This window comes from Athene cunicularia, unplaced genomic scaffold (genome assembly GCF_003259725.1).
Source record: "Athene cunicularia isolate RWA unplaced genomic scaffold, athCun1 SCF_60, whole genome shotgun sequence".
NCBI lineage: Eukaryota > Metazoa > Chordata > Aves > Strigiformes > Strigidae > Athene > Athene cunicularia.
This window is the reverse complement of record NW_020799491.1, coordinates 16,929-27,755: the sequence shown is the minus strand read 5'-3', so window position 1 is coordinate 27,755 and position 10,827 is coordinate 16,929. Positions and strand designations below refer to the sequence as shown.

The 10,827-nt window shown below is 61.7% G+C and overlaps 1 protein-coding gene across 1 annotated transcript in view; it reads left to right on the top strand.

The window, feature by feature from the left end:
- The window catches only part of PNPLA6 (patatin like phospholipase domain containing 6), a 25,377-nt gene that overhangs the window by 4,047 nt on the left and 10,503 nt on the right, over positions 1–10,827 (top strand). The window contains exons 11-34 of the mRNA XM_026867504.1: positions 57–214; positions 315–506; positions 996–1,073; positions 1,311–1,516; positions 1,639–1,770; positions 1,857–1,980; positions 2,064–2,177; positions 2,484–2,559; positions 2,670–2,810; positions 3,227–3,290; positions 3,363–3,531; positions 3,594–3,776; positions 3,850–3,968; positions 4,058–4,214; positions 4,665–4,781; positions 4,898–4,967; positions 5,795–5,911; positions 6,201–6,317; positions 7,966–8,114; positions 8,187–8,339; positions 8,970–9,086; positions 9,979–10,075; positions 10,162–10,271; positions 10,703–10,827. Of these exons, the coding sequence (XP_026723305.1) occupies positions 57–214; positions 315–506; positions 996–1,073; positions 1,311–1,516; positions 1,639–1,770; positions 1,857–1,980; positions 2,064–2,177; positions 2,484–2,559; positions 2,670–2,810; positions 3,227–3,290; positions 3,363–3,531; positions 3,594–3,776; positions 3,850–3,968; positions 4,058–4,214; positions 4,665–4,781; positions 4,898–4,967; positions 5,795–5,911; positions 6,201–6,317; positions 7,966–8,114; positions 8,187–8,339; positions 8,970–9,086; positions 9,979–10,075; positions 10,162–10,271; positions 10,703–10,768 (3,026 nt within the window). The 3' untranslated portion in view covers positions 10,769–10,827. The remainder of the gene's footprint in view (positions 1–56; positions 215–314; positions 507–995; positions 1,074–1,310; positions 1,517–1,638; positions 1,771–1,856; positions 1,981–2,063; positions 2,178–2,483; positions 2,560–2,669; positions 2,811–3,226; positions 3,291–3,362; positions 3,532–3,593; positions 3,777–3,849; positions 3,969–4,057; positions 4,215–4,664; positions 4,782–4,897; positions 4,968–5,794; positions 5,912–6,200; positions 6,318–7,965; positions 8,115–8,186; positions 8,340–8,969; positions 9,087–9,978; positions 10,076–10,161; positions 10,272–10,702) is intronic.

Below are 10,827 nucleotides of genomic sequence, written 5' to 3'. Positions count from 1 at the left end.
GGGGGGGGTCCCAGGGTCACGTAATTCCCCCTGGGGTTGTGCATCTCCTCAAGCAGCCCCATTTTGGATCCTGGTGACGTCCCCGTCCCCTCCCTCCCTCACCACAGGCATCCAGAAGGGTCCCCGCTCCGACTTCGACATGGCCTACGAGCGCGGCCGCATCTCCGTGTCGCTGCAGGAGGACAGCACCGGCGCCTTGGCCGCCTTCTCCCGGGTGAGGCCAAATCCAGCACCCCCACGCCCACCCCGGTCCCCCCACCGACACCACCGGGGTGGCGGCGGGCGCGTGGTGGAGCCACCCCATCTCCTTGTAGTCCATCTCACATGAGCCCAAGGAGCGCAAGTCGGTGACGGTGGAGGAGCAACCTTCTGGTGTCTACCACTACAACTACTGCGAGGACGATTCGTCAACTGGGGACTGTCCCTTCGGGCCCTACCAGGGCCGCCAGACCAGTGCCATCTTTGAGGCTGCCAAGCGGGAGCTGGTCAAGCTCATGAAGGTGGAGGTGAGGGCAGAAATGGTGCCAGCACGGGGGTATCGTGGTCCTCTGTTGCGTTGTGGTGGGTTCTCGTTGCTTCGTGGTGGTCCCCCGGGGCTTCGTGGTGGTCCTTGTTGCTTCATCGTGGGTCCTCGTTGCCCTGTGGTAGGTCCCTGTGGCCTTACGGTGGTCCCCATTGCCTCGTGGTGGTCCCTTATTGCTTCCTAGTAGTCCCTGTTGCTTCATGGTGTGTCCCTGTGGTCTTCTGGTGGTCCCCCATCACTCTGTGGTTGTCCCCCATTTCCTTGCGGTTGTCCTGCATCTCCTTTTGGTGGTCTTCCATCACTTTGTGGTGGTCCCCATTGCCTCGGGGTTGTCCCCCATCACTTTGTGGTGGGTTCTTGTCTCCTCATGGTGATCCCTGTCCCTTTGTGGTGGTCTCTGTGGCCTCCTGGTGGTCCCCATCTCCTCACGGTGGTCTCCCATCGCCTCACGTGATGCTGTTCTTCCCTCTAGGACCCTTCTCTCCTCAACAACCGTGTCTTGCTCCATCATGCCAAAGCCGGGACGGTCATTGCCCGTCAAGGGGACCAGGTGGGTCTGGGTTTTGGGAAGCTGGTTGGGGCATCGTCCTCCCCCTGCCCTATATTTCCATGGGGTCCTTCTTCCTACTCCTGTCCAATGGGCAGTGGGGGGCAGGAATGATCCCCAGAGCCATCTGGAAAGTGCAAATCACCCTGTGAAGAGGACCAGAAGAAACCCCAAGGGGCGCTGGTGGGACCCCTCGTGCCTGGGGGTCCCAGGCGGCCCCCAACGGTGCCATTTTGGCAGGACGTGAGCCTCCACTTCGTGCTGTGGGGCTGCCTCCACGTGTACCAGAGGATGATTGACAAGGCAGAGGACGTCTGCCTCTTCTTGACGCAGCCCGGTGAGATGGTGGGACAGCTGGCCGTGCTTACCGGCGAGCCCCTCATCTTCACCATCAAGGCCAACCGCGACTGCACCTTCCTCAAGATCTCCAAGTCGGATTTCTACGAGTGAGTCCTGGCATCGAAGGTTTGGGGCAAAGGGTTGGTGCCAAAGGGCATTCCTGCGGTGAGCGTTGTGGTGGCATCTCTTGGAGCCACCACCGTGTCCCCCAACTGCTCTTGACCCACAGGATCATGCGGGAGCAGCCCAGCGTGGTGCTGAGCGTCGCCCACACCGTGGCCGCGCGCATGTCACCCTTCGTGCGTCAGATGGACTTTGCCATCGACTGGATGGCGGTGGAGGCCGGCCGGGCGCTCTACAGGTGGGTACCAACGGATGGGTGCCCACCTGAACTTGAGGAGAAGCAGCTTGGCAGGGGGCTGACTCCCCACCGGTGGTGTCCCCCAGGCAGGGTGACAAGTCGGACTGCACCTACATTGCGCTCAATGGGCGCCTCCGCTCCGTCATCCAGAAGGGCAGCGGCAAGAAGGAGCTCATTGGGGAGTACGGCCGTGGAGACCTCATTGGCGTGGTGAGCGCCACGGCGGCGGGGCTGGGGGGTGGACATCCCCTACGTCTGGCCTCTACGTCTTGGCTATGGGTCTTCTTCTCCAGGTGGAAGCCCTCACCCGGCAGCCCCGTGCCACCACGGTCCACGCGGTCCGGGACACGGAACTGGCCAAGCTGCCTGAGGGCACCTTGAACAACATCAAGCGCAGATACCCCCAGGTACCCCCAGATCTCCATCCTGGGGTCTGAACCCTCTTCCAATGGACACCCTGTGTCCCTCATCAGCTGGTGACTGTGATGCTCGTTAAAACCAGCTTAAATTAAAGGAATTAAAGATGTCATTAGAGCTGTGGGGGGAGGAGGGCTGGTGTGCTAAAGGGTTGTCCCTTTCTGAACTCCCCAAGGGTGGGTGGTGGTGGTGGCACCCAAAAAGACGTGTGGGACACCGGTCTGGGAGGGTTAATGAGTCTCCAGCTTGGGATGCTCTGCCAGGGCTGACGGCCATCCCCGTCCTCGTCCCTGCAGGTTGTCACCCGCCTCATCCACCTCCTGAGCCAGAAGATCTTGGGCAACCTTCAGCAGCTCCGCGGGCCCTTTGCAAGTAGGTCCCACAGGGCTTGGGGACAAGAGGTTGCCCTCTCCAGGGCTGGTGGCCATCGCCAGAGAAGCACGTGGAAGGTGGCCACCAGCCCATGGTCTCTGTCCGTGCAGGCTCCAGCTTGGGCATGGCCTCCAGCTCGGAGCCCACCAACCCCACCAGCAACCTGTCGACGGTGGCAGTGCTGCCGGTGTGCGACGATGTGCCCACGGCTGCCTTCACGCTGGAGCTCAAGCACGCGCTCAACGCCATCGGTGAGTGCCGGCGTGGAGGTGATCATGGTCCTGTGGCACCGCCAGTGTCTTGGTGTGGTGGTGATTGCGGCCCCGTGGCGCAGTGGTGGCCGTGGCATGGAAGTGGCTGCGGTCTTGGGGTGTGGTGGGTAACGTGGCACAGTGACCATCACAGCCCCACGGCATGGTGGCGACCACGCCGTAGTGGTGACCACACCATGGTGGTAATCATGCCATGGTGGCAACCACGAGTCCCTTGGCATGGTGGCAACCATGACATGGTGATGACCATGCCATGGTGGTGACCACAGCCCCATGCCGTGGTGGTGACCATGAGTCCCTTGGCATGGTGGCAACCATGACGCAGTGATGACCATGCCATGGAGGTGACCACAAGTCCCTTGACATGGTGGTGACCACGTCCCCATCTCTTCCAGGTCCCACACTGCTCCTCACCAGTGACATTATCCGTGCCCGTCTGGGCTCCTCGGCACTGGACAGGTAACTCCCACTGGGAGGAACATCTCTGGCACCCCACTACCGTGCCGCTGGCTGACCCCTCCATCTTGGCAGCATCCAGGAGTACCGCCTGTCGGGGTGGCTGGCGCAGCAGGAGGACATCCACCGCATCGTCCTGTACCAAACCGACTGTACCCTGACGCCGTGGACCGTGCGCTGCATCCGCCAAGCCGACTGCATCCTCATCGTTGGGTTGGGCGACCAAGAGCCGGCACTGGGAGAGGTGAGGTGGGGGGTAGGCGGTGGTGGGACAACACCGCGCTGGGTGGCTGATGGCTTCTACAGCTGGAGCAGATGCTGGAGAACACGGCGGTGCGTGCGCTGAAGCAGTTGGTCCTCCTACACCGGGAGGATGGTCCCAGCCCTTCCCGCACCGTTGAGTGGCTCAACATGCGCAGCTGGTGCTCGGGCCACCTCCACATCAAGTGTCCCCGGCGCGTCTTCTCCCGCCGTAGCCCCACCAAACTGGTACGTGTGGCCCCTTGGGTGGCCTTGGTGGTCCACCACCCTCTTCGTCACCCATCGTCCATCCCGTCCGCAGCGGGAGATGTACGAGAAGGTGTTTGAGAAGAGCGCCGACCGGCACAGCGACTTCTCCCGCCTGGCGCGGGTCCTCACCGGCAACACCATCGCCCTGGTCCTGGGGGGCGGCGGAGCCAGGTGGGTGCCGCGCTGTGGCAGGACCGGACCCGACAGGGTGGGAGGGGGTCCCCATCTCGTCCATCCTCCTCTTTATTTCCTCCATCCAGGGGCTGCTCCCACATCGGGGTGATCAAGGCAATGGAGGAGTCGGGGATCCCCATCGACATGGTGGGTGGCACCTCCATCGGCGCCTTTATCGGGGCGCTCTACGCCGAGGAGCGCAGCGCCGTCCGCACCAAGCAGCGGGCGCGCGAGTGGGCCAAGGTGGGTGCCGTGGCACAGCCCACCCACCCCCCGCCCTGGCCAAGGGAAACGCTGCCCCTCGCCGGCCCTCGTGGTTTGGGAGGGCCCCAGCGTGGTGCCCGTGGCCAACCCCTGCCCGAAGTTTTTCTAAAGCATCTCCTTCCCCTTCTTCCTTTTCTTTTTCTTTCTCCTTTTCTTCTTCCTCTTCTTCTTTTCCTCCTTGTCTCCTCCTCTTCCTCCTTCTCTCTTCCTCCTCCTTTTTTGCCCCTTTTCATTCTCCTTTTTCAACTTTTCTTCTTCTGCTGTTGCTTCGTTCTCCTCTTCATTTTTTTTCTCATTTCTCCTCTTCCTTCTCCTCCTCTCCTTATTCATCCTCCTTTTCTGCTTATTATTCATCCTCCTTCTCTTTCTCCTCCCTCGTTCTTCTCCTCCTTCCTCCTCCTCCTCCTCCTCCTCCTCCTCCTCCTCCAGTGCATGAATTCGGTGTTTGAGACCGTCCTGGACCTCACCTACCCCATCACCTCCATGTTTTCGGGCTCAGCCTTCAACGCCAGCATCAACAAAGTTTTCCAGGACAAACAGATTGAGGTGCGTCACACGGAACCCCCCAGGGCTTCACCCACCCATGACAAGGGCTCCAGGCCAGCTCCCCACTCACCCACTCATGTCCCCATAGTGTCACCCACCCCCTCTTGTCCCCACAGGACCTGTGGCTGCCCTACTTCAACGTCACAACCGACATCACAGCCTCGGCCATGCGGGTGCACACGGACGGTAAGAGCTCCCCGGGGAGCCGGGGAAGCTCTCTGGTGCCGCCACATCCCCTCTTGCGGGGACCTTCCTCACCAGCACCCCAAAACGGTGCCACCACCCTACGGGGGGAGCTTTGCCCCGTGCCAAGGGGACGACGCAACCTGGCACAGCAAAGAAAAGGGCTTGGAGGGCTCATGGTGAGCCCAGGCAGTGGTGGCTTCCCAGAGCCACCTGATGCGGGTGACCCCGCCCAGGCTCGAGTCGCCCTGGGGGTCTCTGGCTGTGCCCCCAATCCTTGGTGGGGTTGGGGTGCAGAGTTGTGGTGCGGAGCCACACCCTGACACCTTGAGTGTGTGCACGTCCCCTCTAACATATCTGCTCACCACTAACCCCAGTAACCCACGCTCACGGCATGGGGACGCGGTGGCAGTGGTGGGGACGATGCCGTGGTGGTGGGGATGACGTGGTGGTGGTGGTGGGGACATCTTGGTGGTGGGAACCTTGCGGTGACGGGGACATTGCGGTGGCTGCCCCTCCTCCTTGCCTGGTGTCGGAGCTCACCTGGGACATTGAGCCGTCCACGGGGCGCACGCGGTGGCTCGTCAGCAGCCTGGCTCTCGCTCTGCCTGCTCCTCCGGCTTCTAACGCCAACTAATCCCCGCTCACCACCCCTAACCCGTCCAGCCTTGCCCATCCCGTCCTGGCCAAGGCGCTTTCCCTTGGTCTTGGGGGCTGCAAACGTCCCAGCAGCGCAGTGCCGCCATCCTCGGTCACCTCCGGCCGGGTGCTCGGGCGTGTCCCGTCCCCGCCCGCCCCGTGACCGTGACCGTGTCCTCTCCCTTCGGCAGGCAGCCTCTGGCGTTACGTCCGAGCCAGTGCGTCTTATACCCCCTACCTGCCTCCGCTCTGTGACCCCAAGGACAGCCACTGGCTCGTGGACGGCTGCTATGTTAACAATGTCCCAGGTCAGCATCTCGCTCGCCGGGGCCACCGGCCCCCCTGAAAAAAAACAAACCCAACCCACGCCCCTTCCACGTCCCCAACAACCACATCCCATCCCAAGTTGAGCCACCTGGGCTTTGCAAATGGCCGGTTAGGACATGCGACGGGTTCCTCTGCCACCCGTGGGTGCCCGTTGGGCAGCCGTGGGGTGCAGACGTTCCCGGGCACGGGCAGGGGTGACGGGCAGCCCCCCCTGGGGGTAGGGGGGTCGCAGGCGGGCCGTGCTCATTGCGTTTGTTCCCGCCGGCGCAGGCTCGCTCTGGCGGTACGTGCGAGCCAGCATGACCCTTTCTGGGTACCTACCGCCACTCTGCGACCCCAAGGACGGCAACTTACTGATGGACGGTGGTTACATCAACAACCTGCCAGGCAAGTAGCAGCTCAACGCCATCACCGCCACCGCCCAACCGGGGTGGCAGCCAATGCGGCGCCAGGTCTGGCCCCCGCGGCGGTGGCGGGCGGTTGGGTGGGGGCTGCATGGCCACCACGAGATGGGTTCTCGATGGCCGGAGACGTTGAGGTTGGATTTGGGACATCTTGCTTGGTTTTGCATCTTCTTGGTGTCTTTGTTGGGCGTCATCTCGAGGTGTCTTCATCCTCTTTCACGTACAAAAAAAATGTCCGTCCATCTTGCGTCATCTCTTGGTGTCCTCTTCTTCCCAGAGCATCTTCCTGTTTTTTCACATTTCTTCACACATGAGATTCATCCTTTCATCTCGCATCATCTCCTGGTGTCCTCGGTGTTGGGCATCTTCATCTTCCTTCACAGGCCAGAAAGGTCACAGTCTTGCATTGTCTTTTGGTGTTGTCAGCACCAGGTGGTTTCCCAGATCATCTTCATCCTTCAAGTGCAAAAAATGCCCGTCTTGTATCACCCTTGGGTGTCCTTGGCATTGGGTGCCCTCCTAGAGCATCCTCATGCTCCTTAAACGCCAACCGCCTCCTTCCATCCGCATCATCCTCGCCTGGTGTCCTTGGCACTGGGTGTTCTCCCAGGGCATCTTTGTCCTCCTGCAGGTACAGGCCACCTCCCTCCATCCTGCACCGTCTCAGCATTGGGTGTCCTCCTGGGACATCACGCTTCCTCATGCGCAAGCCACCTTCGTCCATCTTGAATTGGCCTCTCTTGATGTTCTCAGCTCCAGGTGCCCTCTTTGGGCCTCTCCATCCCCCTTCCCCTGCAAGACACCTCCATCTGAGGCACCGGGTGCCCTCCTTGCTCCTTCACGGCACCTCCCTCCACCTCAAACCATCTCTTGGTGTCCTTGATGCCGGGTACCTCACCCGAACATCTCCATACTCTTTCATGTGCAAGTCTTCTGGCACCGGGTGCTCTCCCAGGACATCCTCATCCTCTTCCACATGCAAGCGACCTTCCTCCATCTTGCACCATGGTTTGGTGTCTTTGGCACTGAGCGGCCTCCTGCGGCATCTTTGCGCTCCTCCATTTTGAAACCACCTTCCTCCATCCTGCATCATCATCTCCTGATGTCATCAGCACCGGGTGCCCCGTTGCAGCATCTTCATCTCCCTTCACATCCATCCACCTCCCTCCATCTTGCATCGTCTTTTGGAGTCCTCAGCACCAGGTGCCCTCCCAGAGCATCTCCATCCTCTTCCATGTGCAAGCTGTCTCCATCCACCTCACATCGTCTCCTGGTGTCCTGCCACCGGATGTCCTCCTGGGACATCTCCACGCTCCTTCACATCCCACCGCAGATGCTGCAACTTGCCTGTGCCCTCCCGTTGCCCCAGCACATGCACCAGGTTGCATCACTGCTCTGCTCCCCACCGGCCACCATCCTGCTGCTGGGCTCCTGCCCCCAGCTCTGGCACCCATGGGACACTGCTTGTCCCACCGTGAGCCCCAGCATGGCTTCACCATCCAGCTGGGGCTTGGGGACAATCTCTCACCCCCATTTCCCTGCTCTGCTCGTGCCACCACTTCTCGCCGCGGGTTCAAACCAGGGCGAACCGCGACGTTTCCGACCCAGCTTCTTCCTTCCCCACCGCGCAGCCGACATCGCCCGCAACATGGGTGCCAAGACGGTGATCGCCATCGACGTGGGCAGCCAGGACGAGACGGACCTGTGCAACTATGGGGACAGCCTGTCTGGCTGGTGGCTTCTCTGGAAACGGCTCAACCCCTGGGCTGAAAAAGTCAAGGTGAGGACCGGTGGGACGTGGGGAAGCTGGTGAGACGATGCAGGCAGGGTGCTGAGCACATCATCCGCGCAGGTGCCCGACATGGCGGAGATCCAGTCCCGCCTGGCCTACGTGTCGTGCGTGCGGCAGCTGGAGGTGGTGAAGTCCAGCTCGTACTGCGAGTACATCCGCCCGCCCATCGACCGCTTCAAGACCATGGATTTCGGCAAGTTCGACGAGATCTACGTGAGTTGGGGGACGAGAAGGCTGGTGGGGTAGCCTGGACCGTCTTTTAGAGTGCCTCAGGCCATCAGTGAGATGCCCCAAACTGCCCTGGGTTGAGGTTCTCCAGCCATCAGTTGGGGTGTCCTGGCCATTGATTGAGGTGCCCTGGCCATTGGCCATTAATGGGGTCTTCTGGCCATCGGGTGGTCAACCAGCAGTTGATTGGGTGTCCCAGCCACCATTTGGGGGTGCTCTAGTCTATTAGTTGGGGTGTTCTGGCTATTGGTGGGGTGCCCCAGCCATCAGTTGGGTGCTCAAGCCATCATTCAGATGCCCCAGCCGTTAACTGCACCATCATTTGGGGGTGGCCAAGCCATCGATTGGGGCGCCTGGGCCACAAATTTCTATGTCTGACCATTATTTGGGGTGCCTGGGCCATCATTCCAGGTACTCAGGTCATCATTTGGGGCTCCCCGACTATTGGTTGAGTTGCCCAAACCGTTGGCTGGGTGTCCCAGCCATCAGTGGGGTACCCTTGGCCATCAGTTGGGATGTCCTACCCATCAGTTGGGTGCCTGGGCTGTCATTTGGGGTGCCCCAGGCCATTTTTTGGAGGGGAGACCAGGCCACCAATGGGCTGTGGTCCTGCAGGACGTGGGGTACCAGCATGGCAAGGTGGTTTTTGACGGCTGGAGCCGGGGCGACATCATTGAGAAGATGGTGAAGGACCGGCGCTCGGCCGACTTCTACGAGAGCAAACGCATGGACGTGAGCAGGGGGTGGCACTGAGGCCCACGGGGGGTGGTGGCTGCTTGGGGACCTGCCCTGGGACATCCTGGGACAGGCCACCCTGGCCCTGGCCCCCTGATTTTAAGAGTTTTGTTACCCCGGCCCTGGAGCCATCTTCAGGGGGCAGTGCCCTGCCTTGTCCCATGTCCCCTCTGTCCCTGTCGTGTCCTTCCAGCCCTCCTGGTGCAGCTTGTCCCCCTTGGTGTCCTCCTGTCCCTCACTGGCATCTTCCTGTCCCCTGGGTCCATCCTCCTGGCCCTGCCACCCTGGTCCATCTCCTGTCCCTCCCCAGCATCTTCCTGTCCCCTGGGTCCATCCTCCTGGCCCTGCCGCCCTGGTCCATCTCCTGTCCCTCCCCAGCATCTTCCTGTCCCCTGGGTCCACCCCTGTCCCCACTTTCCATCGCGTTTCTCTTCCCGGCATCCTCCTGTCCCCTCCTTGCTCCATCCTCTAGTCCCCTTGGTCCATCCTCCTGTCCCCTCTTTGGCCCATCTCCTATCGCCCTGGTCCAACTCCTGTCCCCTCCCAGCATCCTTGTCCCCTCCTTGGTCCACCTTCTGTCTCCTCCACCATGGTCCATCTCCTGTCCCCTCCTTGGCCCATCAGATCCCCTTGGCCCATCTCCCATCCCTCTCCCCATCATCCTTTTCTCCCCTTTCTCCACATCCCGTCCCTTCCTTCCTCCATCCTGTCCCCATGCTCCATCTCCCGTCCCCTTTTGTCCCTCTCGCCACGTCCATGCTGCCCTTCCACCCCCTCACCCATCTCCCATCGCTCCTCCTGCTCCCCTCATCCTCACCCCTCTTGCCCATGGCGGGGGGTGCTGCTGGGGGGGTGTGTGTGTGTGTCCCCCCCAATTTTCCTCCCGTAGGTGCTCACGTGTCCCAGCGCCGGTTTCACCGACCTGGCAGAGATCGTGTCCCGCATCGAGCCCGCCAAGACCTACTTGTCCGATGGATATGCGGACGGTGAGCTGGGAGGGGGGAGGTTAGTTTTGGGGACCGGATCCAGATCTGGGGACTCACCCCGCACCCCACTCTTGCCCCCTTCCCAGAGGAGTCTGACTACCTCACCGAGTACGAGGATGAGGGGCCGGAGCCAGCGCGGGGCGAGGAGGATGTGTTTGCCCACCCCGAGTGGGCCAGCACTGGCACCTTGGAGGCTGTGAGTGCCCCCGACCGTGGAGAATCTCCAAAACGGGGTGCCCCCTCAGTTTGGGGGGTTCCCAAGGGTGTCCTGATCCTGTGCATGGGGGTGTGTGACCGTGAAGACCCTCCAAATTGGGGTGCCCCTGGGTTTGGGGGAGCCCAAGGGTGCCCTGATCCTGTCCATGGGGGTGTGTGGTCATGGAGGTCCTCCAGATTGGGGTGTCCCCAGGTTTGGGGGCTCCCAAGGGTGTCCTGATCCCCTGTGTGTGGTGTCCCTGGGACCAATCTTACTCCTGGCCAGGGAGACCCCCCCCAAAATGAGGTGCCCCCTTGGTTTGGGGACTTCAGAGGGTGCCCTGACCTCATGTGTGGGGGCATGTGGTCACGGGACAGCCTGCCCCCCCCAGGTGCTGCACTGTGTCCCCAACATGTCCCCTCTGTCCCCAGGAGGAGGAGAAGACCCCACGGCACCGCCCCAGCCCGGCCCGCGACCCCTCTGCACCCCACACCTGACCCCGAACCCACGGAGCCCGAGCGCCGGCACTACCTCTGCCCCCCCAGGGCTGTCCCCC